This window comes from Epithele typhae (genome assembly GCF_022376455.1).
Source record: "Epithele typhae strain CBS 203.58 chromosome Unknown BXZ73scaffold_14, whole genome shotgun sequence".
Taxonomy (NCBI): domain Eukaryota; kingdom Fungi; phylum Basidiomycota; class Agaricomycetes; order Polyporales; family Epitheliaceae; genus Epithele; species Epithele typhae.
Window position 1 is genome coordinate 314,957 of NW_025954205.1, and position 15,037 is coordinate 329,993.

Sequence of the window (15,037 nt, forward strand, 5' to 3'; positions counted from 1 at the left end):
GGAACCTCCTTTATAGTGCTACAAGTACAAGTACAAGAAGCCGCTTACTGATCTTCATGCTCACTCTGCTCGTTCGCCGCGGTCCCCGGCTGCACCCCCGTCCGCTCGAAGAGCTTTTGCAGCCCCCGCACCTGTATCCCCCACACCTGCCGCGCAAGCTTCACCAGCCTATCCAGCCACACCTCCACGATCTCCCCCGGCGAGACGATAAAGTCCAGCTCCCCCGCGCGCAGCGCGCGCCCCATCCCTTCGACCTCGCCGCCAAAGCGCGCCTCGCGCCACAGCGCGCGCAGCCCCGAGACCCACCCTGGCGGCGCGCGGTCGACGTGCACCCCTCGCGCGACCGCGTAGAAAGTGGCACGGGACCGGTGGAGCACGCGCGGCTTGCACAGCGCGAGCCGGTCGGAGATCGCGTCGAGGAAGAAGAGGATCTGCGCGGTGTGCGTGTACTCGGCGTGGGTGAGCTTGAGGACGAGGGTGCCGCCCGGGCGGAGCGCGTCGAGCGCGAGGAGGAGCTGGGAGAGGAAGAAGGCGTCGCGGAAGGCCATGTATGGAGGGCTCGGCGCGTCGGGCGCGGAGGAGGGGGACTCGGGGCGGTAGTGGCGGAGGTGGTGGCCATCGACGAGGACGAGGACGTATTGGTGGTCACGTAGCGACGGCGGTATCGGGACGAGAGGGACGGGCGGTGGGGCGCCGTCGTATGTGAAGTCGAGCTGAAGGAGGTCACGGAGGACGAGGGTGTACCGGCGCTGGCAGCGTTTCTCCAGGAGGACAGGGTACCCGCCTTGGAATATATCTAGGGTGACACCAGTGCCATGGGCCTGTCTGTTCTTGGTGAGGATATACGAGCTGAAACCCCCGGGAGCGCAGCTATAAAAGGAGCGCTTAAGACTCATGCGAAGGTGTGTGAATCCAGCAGGCTTACCCGATGTCGAGAAACTTGAACTCTCCGGCCGGAGGGACAAGTCCCACTCCAAAGTGGTCGAGCTCAGACATGACCCGCCTCATCTGCTCGAACCAAAACCGTTGCGTTTCCATGTCCGGTTCTTGTATGACTGCCTGTCGTTCCATGTACACCTCATCGAGGCCTTCGTTCCTCCAGCCCTGTGATGAGACAATGAGTGAAGGAAGTGAATATGCACAGATGAGGGTATCATACCTCTTTACGCAAACCAACCAGTTGCTCCAACCAAGGGACCTTGTGCGTGGCAAGGATCACGTCGCGTATGTACTTGTAATGGTATGGATATGCAGAGCGGTGGTTCACTTCCCCGTCGAGGGTGATGGAGGACGTGGCAGCAGTAGCAGAGATCTCGTTGCTGGAGAGAGTCATCGTGTTCAGAGTCAGGGAGGTATGTAAACGAAAGCGTGTCTGCGGAGCCTTTTATGAGGGTAGGGGGTGTCGATAACTTGTTTACCGCAGATACGTTTACCGCAGTTCGAGCCGCAGAGTGCCGCAGCACCCCAGGAAGCTCACCTGAGCGCAGTGCAACGAAAGTATGAGGTCTATTGAGGGCCATATTTAACTTGGAAGACACGTGCGGTGGGATAGACGTCGCGCAGAGCTTGTGAACGAGTCCGGAGAACTTGAAAGGTGTTGCGGGTGACAGACAAGCTTATCAAGCGCAGCCTGCAGGTTTCCGTCGGGGTCCCAAACCAATGACCTCCGACCGAAATTGTCAAGCGGCCCGGCGTGATGTCACCAGAGTGCGCTTCAGGAGCCTTCGAGCTCCGACCAAAACGCCAACTGCGGAGATGGAAGTATGGAACGACCAAAATGGGTATAGTTGGGTTCGAAACTCGGCGCTGACCAAGAGCCACCATCTTCAAGCAGCATAAGTGCCAGCGAACGAGCCTTGTTCGACGAAAAGGTGAGTGGGCCACCTCTTATGATGGAATTTTGGGTGTTGAGAATCGCGTTGCGGTAGTATGGGTTCTTTGCTGAGCAGCGTTATGAGCACGACAGAGACCCCTCTACCGTCTCTGGTCGTTACGTCCGCCATACCCTCTGCTCTGGTATGTCTCGGACTTCAGCTTGCCAGTGCTATCCTATGAATAGTAAATACACTCCGCACAGGTCGCTCACCAGGTATTCCGGAAGCATGAGACATACTCCATCCTCGTCCACGCCTTCCTCCTCCTCGGCCCACCCGCCATCATCGCTGGCTACCTCACCTCCGCCTCCATCTCGACCTCGACATTCGCGAACGCCTTCCAGGTCGCCTGCGCGACATACCTCGGCACCCTCTCCCTCTCCGTCGTCGCCTACCGCCTCTCACCCTGGCATCCACTCGCGCGCTACCCCGGTCCGTTCCTCTGGCGCGTCTCCATGCTCTTCCCTGCGCTCGAGAGCACGACAGGGGGGCGCGCGAAATCCATCCGCGCTCTGCACGCCAAGTACGGCGACGTCATCCGCGTCGGTACGTCCACCCGTACTCCCACCTGTTTTCAGCGCGCTGATACAGCCCTCGGGCTTTCAGGACCGAATGAATTGGACATCGTGGATGCATCCGCAATCCCGACGGTCTTTGGGATCCCGGGCGTGCCTCACGGCCCAGGTGAGCTCCCGTGGAACTGTCGCTCTACCCCCCTTGCTCATCACGGGAGCAGACTACATCGGGGGCATGCTCTCCGACCAGAACTTGCCCATGGTCGGTATCATGGACGGGGACGAACACCTCTCCCGCAGGCGCCCGTGGAACAGGGGCCTCGCGCCGTCCGCACTGAAGGAGTATGAGCCGCGCGTCCGTGCGCGCGGGAATCAGCTTCTCACACGGCTGGGGGAGCAAAATGGCGAAGTTGTCCTTGGGAAGTGGTTCAACTACTTCTCGTACGACTTCATGTGCGACATGGCGTACGTCTGTTCTGGCAGTACATGTCCGCCTGCGCTGACGTTCGTCACTTAGGTTCGGAGGCGGTTCCGAGCTGCTCCGCGACGGCGACAAGAACAACGTGTGGCATATGCTCGAGCAAGCAATGCCGTGAGCTCTTTGATTCAGTGGTTTAAGCGGCACACTCACGTGGGCATAGGCTGGCGACGTTCTTCGCACAGTTGCCCTGGCTCGCGATCTATGTCGGATATATCCCTGGCGCGGCGGTCCCTCTCAACATGCTTTTCCGCCACGCGCGCGCTCTTGCCCAAGGGCGCGTAGACCGCGGGTCGACTGCGCGCGACCTCTTCCACTACCTCGTGCGTCTTTGTGCATGCTGATGACGTGATGCTAATGGTCCTACCTAGCAGAACAATGAAGACCTGCAGCACAAGCCCGCGCCTCCTACGCGCCAGCTCGTCGACGACGGCATCCTCGCGGTCGTCGCGGGATCGGACACGACTTCGTCGTCGCTCACGTCGCTCTTCTTCCTCATCCTCACCCACCCCGATGTCTACGCTCGCCTTCAGGAAGAGGTCGACAAGTACTATCCGAAGGGCGAAGACGTTTTCGATCCGAAAGCGCACCGCGATATGCATTACTTGCAAGCTGTTATGTACGTCGTCTCGTCCGAGTAGTTCGCGCATTTGCTGACAACGACGCCGCCCTAGAAACGAGGCGCTCCGCCTCTTCCCGCCCGTCGCTGCCACGGGAATGCGCAAGGTCCCGCACGACGCTCCTCCTCTACAGCTGGGCTCGATGTGCGTCATCCTGGATCCACCTTCTCACCGCTGTTCGCTGACGGGCACCTTCCTCAGCATGGTTCCCCCAGGCACTGGGGTCCGCATGCCCGCGTTCACGCACCAGCAAGACCGGCGCTACTTCTCATTCCCCACCACTTTCTGGCCCGAGCGCTGGCTCGCCGCCTCCGGCACCATCGCGCTCCCCACCGCGCTCGCGCGCCTGCCCCCCACATCCGTGCGCGATCCTCCCCTCTCCCCGTCGGCGCTCGCCGCGCTCAAGGAACAGGCGGACGGGCCCTCCGCGCTGACGCACGTCGAGCTCGCGTTCACGCCGTTCTCGCACGGGCCGATGAACTGCCCAGGCAAGGGCCTAGCGATGCTCGAGACGCGGACGGTCGTGTGCGCGGTCTTGCAGCGGTTCAGGGTGCGCTTGCGGCCGGAGTGGGACCCGGCGGAGTACGATCGGGGGTATCTGGACTACTTCAGCGCGACGCGGCCGGCGCTGCCCGTGCTGCTCGAGGAGCGGTGAGCGGTGGGGGGATTGACACGATAGGTATGAATGAGTGTGTTTGTATAGCGAAATCGTGTACGGGGGGATGTCTGTAAGTCGGAAGGCGCTAGAGAAAGTGGATTGGAAGGTTTGGGGTCCAAATCATCATCTGGATAGTATCATGGTGTAGTTTGCGGACGAATTAATGAGGTACATATAATGGCCGAAGGAGACAAAGTCCATCGTCCCTTACGACAACGCAGACAGACGCAGACCTCAAGGCCTCACGGCCGAATCGCCGATAACGAGGCGCGTCTAGGTCTGGGAGAATGCGGACCGTGCCCTGGTGCCTGCGTTTGGATGTGTCCGTCGATTCATCAAGCGTCCGTTCTTCCACCACATCCACCATCCTGAGGCCTGAGGCCTGAGCTCTCTCCATCGTCTTCGCTGTTCAGCGTGAGGCTCGAATCCAGCCCATGGCTGTGATGCAGTCTTCTACCAGGGGTAAAATCAATGTTCGGGCGCTCCGCAACCCATCGGTCTCTTTCAACGCTCAGACGATCGGTCCCACAAGGTCAAATCGAACCCACGAACCCGTCGTGCGTGCGTTTTTTAGATGAGGTGAGCCTTGTTCATCGTGTGCTCCATTCCCAAGCCGAGCGGAGCGCGATGCCGTATCGAACACAGTGCCCCACGGCCGGCCAGCTCATGGCTGCCTAGCAACGCCCTAGATTTCAATGTCACGGCCTGCTTCGGTCAACATACGGTTCTCGTGCTCGTGATGCGACTACTCCTCTTTCAGCGCGCACTCTACACGTTCAATTTCGATTGGCGGTTGACCATATGGCTCGCGAGTCGCAAGTTGCGCGGAGGAGACGACTGGCGACGGGGCCGTCCTGCACGCTTCATTTGGGGCGTCCGTCTGACAACCTTCCGCCTCTCTCTCACCGCCGGCTCTCCGCAGGTCAATCCTCCGAGCCAGCTCGCTTGAGCGGTGGGCGGAAATGATCCGCCGGCTGTCACCTTTCACGTTTTTTCCTGTGGTCAGGAACCCTGTCATCGCATGCCCGTACATCTCCCCGCACAAAGTCCTCGGCGCCGTGGCATCCATATCAATCCAGCTTTCATCAAAGGCAAATGGGCCGTTCTGATCTGTGCCTTTGTCCGGGCTTCTCGACGCCACCGCCGCGGCACCAGTGGGTATATCTGAGCGACGCGGGGAGCCCGTCCCCGCTTGCGACTGCCTCGGTTTTGGCTCACTGATTGACTGACTGACTGGACCGGTCTTCCGACATGAACTCCTCCATGACTCCGGACGCAGCTGCGGGCGTGGACCCGTTTGCCGCTGCTGGAGCCGCGCTCCCAGCTCTGGACAACACCTTTGGTGCGCTCGTCATCGGGACATACATTGCTTTGATGTGAGTTCTGCGATTATGCTCTATGCGGGTCGGATGCGTGCTGACGCGCACGCGACGCAGCCAATATGGGTGGATGCTCCATCAGGGGTACCAGTATTACAGCTTGTACAAGGACGACATGCTGATGCTCAAGCTGTTGGTATGTGCTGGGATTCCTCTCGGGCTCACTCGCTCCTGATATCGCTCCGATCGTAGGTCGCCCTCGTGCTGTGAGTGCCTGTGTCCCCACGACGCGGCCAGCACACGCTCAAGTCTATGCTCCCAGTGCTCTTGAGACGTTCCATACATTACTTGGCGCGCATGCTGCGTGAGTGGACCACAGCCACCTCAATCATTCGCTGGTCGTGCTCATCCAAAACCAGGTACTACTACCTCGTTTCCAACTACTTCAACCCGCTTGCGCTTCAGTCCGCCGTGTGGTATGTTAGTTTGACTAGCATTTGTGCGTCTTCACTGATGAGCGTGTCCGCGCAGGTCGATCGAGGTGAGATCGAGCTGCCAGAACTTGACATTTCCGGGGCACTAACCGACTTTTTGTTCTTCAGATGATGGGCGTAACAACGGTGCGGTCTGATATTTTGTCTCTGTCCAATTACTTGGCTGATGCGGACGAAATGTATCAGGGTGCTACGATATTCTTTTCTCAGCTGTACGTCACTTCTTTTGTTGGTATCGTCTTGGATGCGCCTGATTCCATGTTACTAGATTCTTCCTTCGTCGTGTTTACAAGTGTTCGTCGGTGCTGTCTCGATCGGTGTTGGATAATGGGCTGACAATCGACTCTAGTTGGACGGAAGTTCATCCCAATTGTAATCTTTGTGGTACGTCCTATCCCCCGGTTTCTTCCCACCAGCGCGCTCTTACGCCTGAACAGGGTTTGCTACTTCTGTCCGAACTCGGTGCGCCCACCTCCTCTCGAAGCTGAAGCCCTATGTTTTGACAACATCCACTTTGCCTCTCCTAGGCTTGGCGACTGGTATGTTCTATCCGCACCATACGACTGATGCATCATCTAATCGTCGCTGATGTCTCTGGCAGCTGCTTCCGTCGACACATTCGTTAACAACACTCTTCATGACTCCAACCAATCGGTGCGCCATTTCCATTCAACAAATCGACCGGTGTCTGATCTACGGCGCAGTGGATGAACTCGGCTGGCGTCGGGATCTGCTCCCTCGCAGACTCCATATTGACCGCCACGTTGATCTACTCGCTGCGTCGGAGTCGCACAGGAGTGCACAGGTGCGTTCGCTCCCTTGGCGTATGACGGCGGCTGACACGCACTCTAGGACGGACTCGCTCATCGACCTACTCATCTTGTACGCTATCAACACCGGCATGGTCACTCTGTGAGTCAAACGGCAAACGAACACATCGACGGCAGGCTGACACGGCCCATCCCAGGATCGTGAACACACTCTCCTTCATTTTGGTACGCCGCAACTCACACGTCCTCTGATCGATCGCTCACCGATTGACAGGCTCTGACGATGCCGAACAACCTCATCTACGTCGCTGTCGACTTCATCGCGACGAAACGTGAGTGCGCCGCCGGCTCAGCGGCGTCAGTGACAGATGGCTGATGTCGGGTTCGATAATCCAGTGTACGCGAACACCCTCCTGGCTGTGTGAGTCCTCGTCAGGTTACTGCGTGCGATGTGTGGGATCTGAATCCAGTCCCAGGCTTGTCTCGCGGCGGTACCTGGCTGCGCAAACGACCGGCGGCGTCGTCCACTCGACGTCCATCGACCTGGGCCCGGCAAGCCGGAACATGCGCTCCGGAGGGTCGCACAACCACCACACCGGCGTCACGGTGGAGACGAAGACGTTCGTCACGTCGGCCAACCATCCCCCGTTCTTCCAGGGTGACGCCGAGTCGGACAAGTACAGTCACGCAGTGTAGGAAAGCATTTGGATCAGTTCTGTCACCTGTGCCGTTCGGGTGCGTTGTAGTTCTATGTTTATCGTATCTATTCTGCGCATTATATGTACCAGGGCGAGCTTGGTCTCCCCGCTGATTTGGGTCCATGTATCATCATTGATGTGCCAAAATATAGTGTTGTTGTGAGGACTCGAACCCGTGCTCAAAGCTTTGATGGGACAGAAGAGCACTCGTGTGACCGGTACCTTCAGAGAGTGTAACGGTGGTTGTCACACATTATGCTGCGCCTGGGAGTCGGCGGGACCCGCGCGCACACCCATCCCAGCACCGACCATGTCTTCGAACCCGGCCTCCGCTACCGTCAGACTCTCGGGCGACAGAATGCATATACTGGACATACGGCTTCAACAACGTCAGCCAGGCTGTCTCGGCTGGCAACATGGCGCGCAAAACGAGTCCGCCTCCCCAGCCTCCCCAGCGGCGCATATAGTCTCCTCCACGCATCCGACGTGACCCAGATATACTCGCAGATTCACCACCAGAACCACCAGTATCAGTATCAGCAACATGCACGCGCACATTCTCATCACTCGCCTCCCGTCGTCTCGCCTCGACGCCGTCCCTCCTCACCCTCACGCGACCCCATACACCGTCCTCCTCGCGCTTGTCCTCCTCGTGCTCCTCCAGCGACTCCTCAATCACAACGGCCTTGTGGTGACCGTCAAGGTTGTGCTCACGACTCTGTCCCCGGTCCTCGCCCTCGCCGTCGGCCTCGTCGTCCTCGCCTTCGACCTCCAGCCGTTCCTCCCCGCGACCGGAGCCGTCGTGGGGGCTGGCCTCGGTGTACTCCGGCTATGGCTCGTCAAGACGTCGCTCCGCCATCACGCGGCACGCCTCTCCTCGTGGATGGCATACGCGGAAGCCGACCTGCTGGCCTTCGACGCCGTCGCTGCTGGAGTGCTGTCGGCGCTGGGGAGGAGCGCGCGGAAGGAGGCGGCGGTCGCGCGGCCAGAGCTCGAGCTGGCAGAGTCGAACGTGGCTCCCGTGGCGCTGGCACGGGAGGGGTCGGCGTTGGACGCGGTCATCGGTGGGGAGGCGACGGCGTTGCGCGAGGCAGAGGGGGGCAAGTTCCGCGCGGAGGTGAGTACGAGCGTACGTTGGGGTTTACGCGTTTGGTGATGCTTTTGAACAGGTCAAGAGCGTTGTGGCCATGCGGACGGATCGGTCGTTGATGGATGCGGTGAGGGGGTCGATGGAGATGCAGGACGGTCGGGTTGTGGAGATGGACGAGCTGGAGGCGGAGTACGAGAGAGCGAAGGCCGAGGTGGAGGGGCTGCACGCTTGGGAGGCCCGGGTCCAGGTGAGTGTTCCACCGTTTATGCGTGCGCCTCCCGCGACTCAATGCCGCCGTGCACAGGCTGCGGTTGGGCGAATCCAGGATTTGGTGGACGAGCGGAGGCAGTTGTGGGTGAGGTTTGATGCAGAACGACGGGCTCGAGGGGAGCGTTACGGGGATGGGGATGGACCGGGATAGCCGTTTGGGTACGTCCTCCCGCATACTCTCTTAACGCGAGACCTCATCATTCCCTCTGGCAGGCAGCCGTATGGGAGCTACGGGATTGCTCTTTCGTGACCATCGGGTCGCTGGGCGAACGCTCATGGCGGGGTCGTACGGTGCGTGTCTGATTCTACGTTACCCAATGCATTTGTCGCTAATATCGGCCCTCAACAGCATATGTGTCTCCCATCGCCATGTAGCTGTGAACCTCCTATTGCATATTGTGAGTGAGGTCGCAGGCATAGACCCTTCCGGTGCGACTCGTACGAAAACAGTCCGTCGCCGACTCCTTTCACGCTTATTGCTCCCCGAGCCCTCGGCCGCGCAGGCACGCCACGGATCCTCATGTTCGAGTCGCTATATCCCCGTTCCCGGCCCACGCCCATCTCCGTCTGGCTCGCTGTTCGTTTTGCGTCTTCCGTCTTTGTGGTCTCTCTCTTGATCTACTCTCGGTCCCTTCGTCTATCCAGTGGTCCGGCCTCTTCTTTCACATCTGGAGCATCCATTCTCTGATTTTACACTCCGTGGTTATCATTCCTCCAGTCTGTGGATGTATTTCGGTGCCTACATGTCCCGCAATCGCATCTTTTGACGCTGGACACGCCGTGCTCCACGCCACCACATTGTAGTCTACGTGCGAGGGCGTCGCGCTACGGAATGACTGGGAAAGCGATCTCCGCTGAAACATCTGGACTGTCTCTGTTCTATTCTCTCGTGACATAAGCTCAGTTTCTCTTTGTCTCTCCCCCCTCCTTTTCGTCGTCCATCCATCTCATGCTTTATGCAACAATCGTCGTGATGCTTGTGCGTACCGGCCATCCCTCAGGCGCGGCGATGTAAAGCAGGCACCGCGATTCATGAACACGGGGACTGATGTCTTCAGGGCGGTTCACATGCACCGCCTCTTTAACCAGAAACGCGACTGCACACAGCTTTGAGTGTGGGTGCTATACACCAAACTTTGATTCGGCAGCGAGCGATGCTTGGATCTCGTCCCCTTCAATGCGCGCCATTCCACCATGGGCGCACTCTTGCTCGAAGGCGCGTAGACGGTGGGTCGACTGTGGGTGAGCTCCTCCACTACTTACCTCGTGCGTCCCCTTTCGAGCTGCACGCCGACAGCGTCGTGCTGATGGTGTCATACTTGTCAGAACAGCGGAGACCTGCCGTGCAAGCCCGCGCCTCCTCCGCGCCACCGGGGGTGTGTCAGTGTCACGCCCACGGTCAGTTATGGCCAGTCGCTGAGCGATCAGCACACCCACTCATGCCTCCGTTCCACCATCCACGTTCAACGCCGAATGACACATGTGGAAGAAACGCGCGTCATGGAACCGGACCTTATGCGCGAACTGGCGCTTATTCAGGGTGACGGGAACCCACAAATCATGGGCACGCGTTCTTGGCGAAGGGCGACAACATGGAAATCCCGATCGGCGTACGGTTGTCGGAGCCCTCCTCACTCCTCCAGGATTTAGCACATTAGTGACGACCGCTCCGCACGGACATGCATGCCACACTGCTACGGTGCAAAGGTTTAAGGTGATACATGTGTGTAGTGGGAATGTGTTCATGCTGACTGACTCCATAGAGATTCCGGCCGGGGTATGGGCACCGTAATCAATCCACCTTCACTCCGTGATTTCAATGCACATCTGTGGCGACTACTCCACTCAGAGTCGCGCATCCGAACGCGGCTGCAGGGCGAAAGTGCCGGTGAGTCATGGATTCGACGTTTATATACTGAGCATGCTTCGAGCACATGTGTAGCCAACATCCTTCCAGTACTCGACCCTCATAACCGTCTTCACCCCTACCCCCAGCCGTTTGACCATGCCCTCAAAAATGCAGTACGGTACGTTCTACATGGTTCACCGATACGCTCGGTGTGATACAATGCGTCTCTTGCAGTCCGTCTCGGCAACTCCGGCCTCAAGATCTCCAAGATCATTCTTGGATGCATGTCCTACGGTTCTAAGGACTGGCAAGGCTGGGTTCTTCCAGAAGAAGAAGCGATCAAGCACATCAAATTTGCGTATGTGTGCTTTCCACATCACGCTGCAACCACGACCTGATAGTATCGTCACGCAGGTACGAGCACGGAATCACGACGTTCGACACCGCAGACGTGAGTCTTTTTTCTTCCCTGGTTTCTTGTTAATGTTATCGAGAAAATCTGTAGATGTACTCCAATGGTCTGTCAGAAATTATTCTCGGCAAAGCCATCAAGCAGCTTGACCTCCCGCGCGATGAGATCGTCATTATGACCAAGGTAACTTCGCCTCTACTTGATGTTTGTGATATACATTTACGTCTCGATTGCAGCTCTGGTCTCCTATCTACAAAGACCAGAAGATCAAGCAGATGGGACCCTCTGAGGAGTTTGGCGTGATCAACCAAAAGGGACTCAGTCGTAAGGTCTGCGTGTTCTCCATCATTGAACGAGGCGCTATGTTCTCATGCCAGTCTGCAGCATATCTTCGACGGTGTGAAGGCTGCACTGGAACGTCTCCAGACCGACCATATCGATCTCCTTCAATGTACGTTGTTCCAGATGTTGATTAAATCGCTCACCATCTCACTGCGCATCTTCGTCAGGTCATCGGTTTGACCGTAGCACTCCCATCGAGGAGACGATGCAGGCTCTCCATGACGTCGTCAAGGCCGGCTGGGTGCGCTACATCGGCATGAGCTCCTGCTACGCATATGAATGTACGTCCCGCACGCTCCACTAACCTCTCCAGACTCTAACATCCTCGAATCCCCAGTCCACGCGATGCAGAGTGCGTTGTGTTCACCTTTTCAAACCCGAGATCTGCGACGGTGCTGATGCGTTCCACACAGACTACGCGATCACGAACAAGCTCACGCCGTTCATCTCGATGCAGAACCACTACAGCCTGCTGTACCGCGAGGAGGAGCGCGAGATGATGCCGACGCTCAAGATGTTCGGCGTCGGCGCGATCCCGTGGTCGCCGCTCGCGCGCGGCCTGCTCACCCACCCGTTCGACGAGAAGACGGCGCGGACGACCGAGGACTCGTTCATGGCGCTCTACAACCGCGTCAGCTTCGGCGCCGAGATCGTCGGGCGGTGCGTCTAGATTCCCTCCTCGGCTCTTCCTCGCCGTCGCCTACGCTCTCGAGCTGATGGGCTCCTGTCGACGCGCAGGGTCGAGGAGCTCGCGAAGAGGAAGGGCATCAGCATGGCGCAGGTCGGGATGGCGTGGATCTTGTCTCGCCCGGGCGTTTCGGCGCCGATCGTGGGCACGACGAAGCTGTCGAACCTTGAGGACATTCTTGGTGCGCTTTTTAGGCTCGCTCTGGTCGAGGGGAACGAGGCACTGACATCCCGTCGTAGGCTCGCTCGATGTGGAGCTCACGGAGGAGGAGACGAAGTACCTTGAGGAGCCTTACCGGCCTCTTCCGGTCTTGGGGCACTGAACTAATGCCGTGACAGATGGTTTTTGCGTGCCATTGTATACATTGAACCGTATTTCAGACAGGACCAGATGATTAGATTCATTGATGGATACACCCATTGTCCGTTCAGCGTTATCTATACACGCATCCTGCACACCGTCCACACAAATATATATTGATCATACCATACCCACTGTCGTCGGACATGGTGAGGTCGCAGGGTAACCTCGCTGTCCTCAGGCCGTCTTCCAACGATCCCTCCGTACGTCCGTAAGCCGTTCCTTCACCAGCCGTCGCCCGCGCTTGCTCAGCGTCGCCTTCTCGGTCGGCACCCCACGCCCGTACAAGACGCACCCGACGCGCGATGCCTCGCTCCGCAACAGCGCGAGCGCGCGTGCCTCGCACCTCCGGCGGAACCCGTGCAGTTCCCCAGCCTTGAGCGCTACGCCAAGGGCGTCAGAGAGGCACCAGGCGACCGTCAGGGGCTCGCCCGCTTCACGCGCCGGGACCGAAGCGCGGTCGCGGACTGCGGGCGAGTCGAGCTCGAGTTTGGGGGGCCAGGACCGCACGCGCCACCGCTACTATCGCGGTGCGTCGGTCGGTGCGCGCATGAAGACGGCGGAGGGGAGACGGGGGCGGACGCACCTGACTCTCGCGCAGCTCGCACTCCAGGTACCGGAGCCGGGGCGCATAGAGGATAACGAGGGAGAACGGGAACACCTCTTCGGTTATGGACCCAAACGGGGGAGGCTCCGTCATGCGGAGGCCGACGAGCTGCGGTCCGAGCGTGATGAGGACGTCCACAAGGGTGCAGCACAGTGTCCTCGTGAGGTGGAGGTGGGTTAGGGCCCCGCATGGTGCGCGCGATCTGTAGGTGTGCAAAGGAGGGGGGGTCCAGAGGTTGACTCGGATGCCTGCAGTTAAATTGGATAGCACGGAGACTGAGCAGGTCAGGACGCGGACCGATGGTAGGGTCGTGGTTGAGGAATGGAGCCGGGTGTCATCCGGTACCTCAAGCTCTTCGATATGGGGATTATGTTGGAGGAAAGCGTAGAAAGGGGCGATATCGGAGATGCCAAGGCATTTCAACTGGGGAAGATGTCGCGTGGAAAGTTGATCCAGTAGCACAGAGTATTGGACGAAAAGTCGCAGTGTGACTAGTTCAGGAAGTTGGACAACGACGTTGACGATGTCCATCTGAACTGCGGCTGGAAGGATGCCTTGCTCAAGGGGCATGACGCGAACCTCGCGGACCCTCTGCGCGAACCTGAGATCGCTACGGATCTTCGTCGCAAGCCGGTGAGTGTCCTCTTCTGTGCGGATCACCGCGATCCAGTTGGCGACAAGGTCTCTGGTCGCGTCGAGAAAGGAGCTGCACGTTTTTGACAAACAAACGAGGTCCTCCCGGCTGTCGATATCAGAGATAATCTTCAGCCAGAGCTCAACGGGGAGCGTCCGACAGGAGTCTGTGTGCGTAGCTGCAGCCGTTCTCGTCAAAATGATTCATAATAAGCATGTGCTCGGCTACGCACGTTGAGTGGTCATTGCCGACGATGACCAAATCCGAGAGACCATCCTGCGCCATTTGGGGTATGAGATTGCGCGTGGTGTCGACATAGTATCCATATGACCTCTATGAAGTAGGTCAAACTTTTCATCGGAACAGGGGTCCTAGCCCGTACGTGCTCACCTTGCCGAGTTCCGGTTTTACGAGCACACCGTTGAGAGAACAGAATTTGAACCTGACTAAGAAGAAGGGGACACTGCGGTGGTTGTAGGAGGCTAGTTATAGCAGGCAGTGGACGGTTGGGCTGGAGAGAATGCATGTTGCAATGAAGCGACGGTTGACGTCGTACGCGAATGTAAGTACAGGGGCAAAGCAGTGTCGTGACGTCGACGCCGTTTGCGTGGCGACTGGCGCTTAGCGCTTATCACGCTCGCACTGGACAATGTGACGTCACACACACGCTGCCTCGCGATCGATCCGAGCTCTGTGCACGACCATGATCTACTCGCGGAATCACTACACATACCACCGACATCAGTATCAGCAACATGCACGCGTCGCTCTCGTTCATTCGTCGTGCCTTGACGCCCTATTTGCGCTCGTGATCCTCGGTCTGCCACTTCAAACTACCGCTTAGCAGCCGCTTTGAAGCCTCGGGGCCTCGTCCCCGCCATCCTCGCTCGAACTCCCTTCCTATCGGTGATCAGTGCAGCCTCGGCGGCATTGCAGGGGTCCGCAGTTACTTGGGTGCTGGAGAAGGACACGGAGCTCCTGGGGCTGGAGCGTGTACATCCTTGGCGAGTCAGTGACCATTCGGAAGACGCCAAGCCGCGCCGGGGGGTACGTCCAACGGTCGTCTTTTGGGAGCATTGTGATCAGGTCCGGAGGACCGTGGTGTTGAGCACGGATAGTAAGTCGCTAGTGGAAGCAGTGCGCGATTCAACCCGGATGCAGGACGGTCTGGCTGGCGAGATGGACCAGCTAGTACGAAGATCGAATACGGGAGACTGCGTCAGTCAGTCGCCGGCGAGGGATTCGGTGGGACGGATGACCCACGATTCATGCACGTTATCTCTACGCGCATCCTGCACACCACCACACATTCATCGGCCATGCTACGTCAACCGGTGATGGGACGCTAACGCCGGGAGG

At 58.6% G+C, this 15,037-nt stretch overlaps 6 protein-coding genes across 6 annotated transcripts; 4 read left to right on the forward strand and 2 right to left on the reverse strand.

Annotated features, from left to right (window-relative positions):
• Positions 1–44: 44 nt before the first annotated feature.
• BXZ73DRAFT_76337 (uncharacterized protein) lies at positions 45–1,333 on the reverse strand (the record flags this gene model as incomplete). The annotated part of the gene is made up of 3 exons (XM_048022397.1): positions 45–870; positions 926–1,104; positions 1,160–1,333. 3 exons carry the CDS (start codon positions 1,331–1,333, stop codon positions 45–47), a joined length of 1,179 nt encoding a protein of 392 aa, XP_047879467.1.
• A 620-nt stretch (positions 1,334–1,953) lies between these two features.
• Positions 1,954–4,142, forward strand: BXZ73DRAFT_99896 (high nitrogen upregulated cytochrome P450 monooxygenase 2; the record flags this gene model as incomplete). The annotated part of the gene is made up of 9 exons (XM_048028155.1): positions 1,954–2,016; positions 2,078–2,420; positions 2,481–2,558; positions 2,611–2,854; positions 2,907–2,981; positions 3,031–3,190; positions 3,239–3,486; positions 3,542–3,631; positions 3,689–4,142. The coding sequence occupies 9 exons, from the start codon at positions 1,954–1,956 to the stop codon at positions 4,140–4,142; spliced, it is 1,755 nt and encodes a 584-aa protein (XP_047879468.1).
• Positions 4,143–5,396: 1,254 nt separating this feature from the next.
• Positions 5,397–7,424, forward strand: BXZ73DRAFT_76339 (uncharacterized protein; the record flags this gene model as incomplete). The annotated part of the gene is made up of 17 exons (XM_048022398.1): positions 5,397–5,521; positions 5,582–5,660; positions 5,717–5,730; positions 5,884–5,940; positions 5,996–6,005; positions 6,067–6,170; positions 6,227–6,252; positions 6,308–6,342; positions 6,396–6,420; positions 6,486–6,497; positions 6,560–6,612; positions 6,663–6,763; positions 6,811–6,870; positions 6,926–6,953; positions 7,003–7,060; positions 7,125–7,149; positions 7,205–7,424. 17 exons carry the CDS (start codon positions 5,397–5,399, stop codon positions 7,422–7,424), a joined length of 1,032 nt encoding a protein of 343 aa, XP_047879469.1.
• A 546-nt stretch (positions 7,425–7,970) lies between these two features.
• BXZ73DRAFT_76340 (uncharacterized protein) lies at positions 7,971–9,644 on the forward strand (the record flags this gene model as incomplete). The annotated part of the gene is made up of 7 exons (XM_048022399.1): positions 7,971–8,543; positions 8,596–8,763; positions 8,821–8,871; positions 8,903–8,945; positions 9,000–9,077; positions 9,162–9,184; positions 9,591–9,644. 7 exons carry the CDS (start codon positions 7,971–7,973, stop codon positions 9,642–9,644), a joined length of 990 nt encoding a protein of 329 aa, XP_047879470.1.
• Positions 9,645–10,791: 1,147 nt separating this feature from the next.
• Positions 10,792–12,399, forward strand: BXZ73DRAFT_76341 (Aldo/keto reductase; the record flags this gene model as incomplete). The annotated part of the gene is made up of 11 exons (XM_048022400.1): positions 10,792–10,813; positions 10,870–10,993; positions 11,050–11,086; positions 11,141–11,230; positions 11,284–11,376; positions 11,432–11,498; positions 11,557–11,670; positions 11,703–11,741; positions 11,803–12,049; positions 12,128–12,258; positions 12,317–12,399. 11 exons carry the CDS (start codon positions 10,792–10,794, stop codon positions 12,397–12,399), a joined length of 1,047 nt encoding a protein of 348 aa, XP_047879471.1.
• Positions 12,400–12,614: 215 nt separating this feature from the next.
• Positions 12,615–13,963, reverse strand: BXZ73DRAFT_76342 (uncharacterized protein; the record flags this gene model as incomplete). The annotated part of the gene is made up of 3 exons (XM_048022401.1): positions 12,615–12,956; positions 13,024–13,786; positions 13,911–13,963. The coding sequence occupies 3 exons, from the start codon at positions 13,961–13,963 to the stop codon at positions 12,615–12,617; spliced, it is 1,158 nt and encodes a 385-aa protein (XP_047879472.1).
• Positions 13,964–15,037: the final 1,074 nt, after the last annotated feature.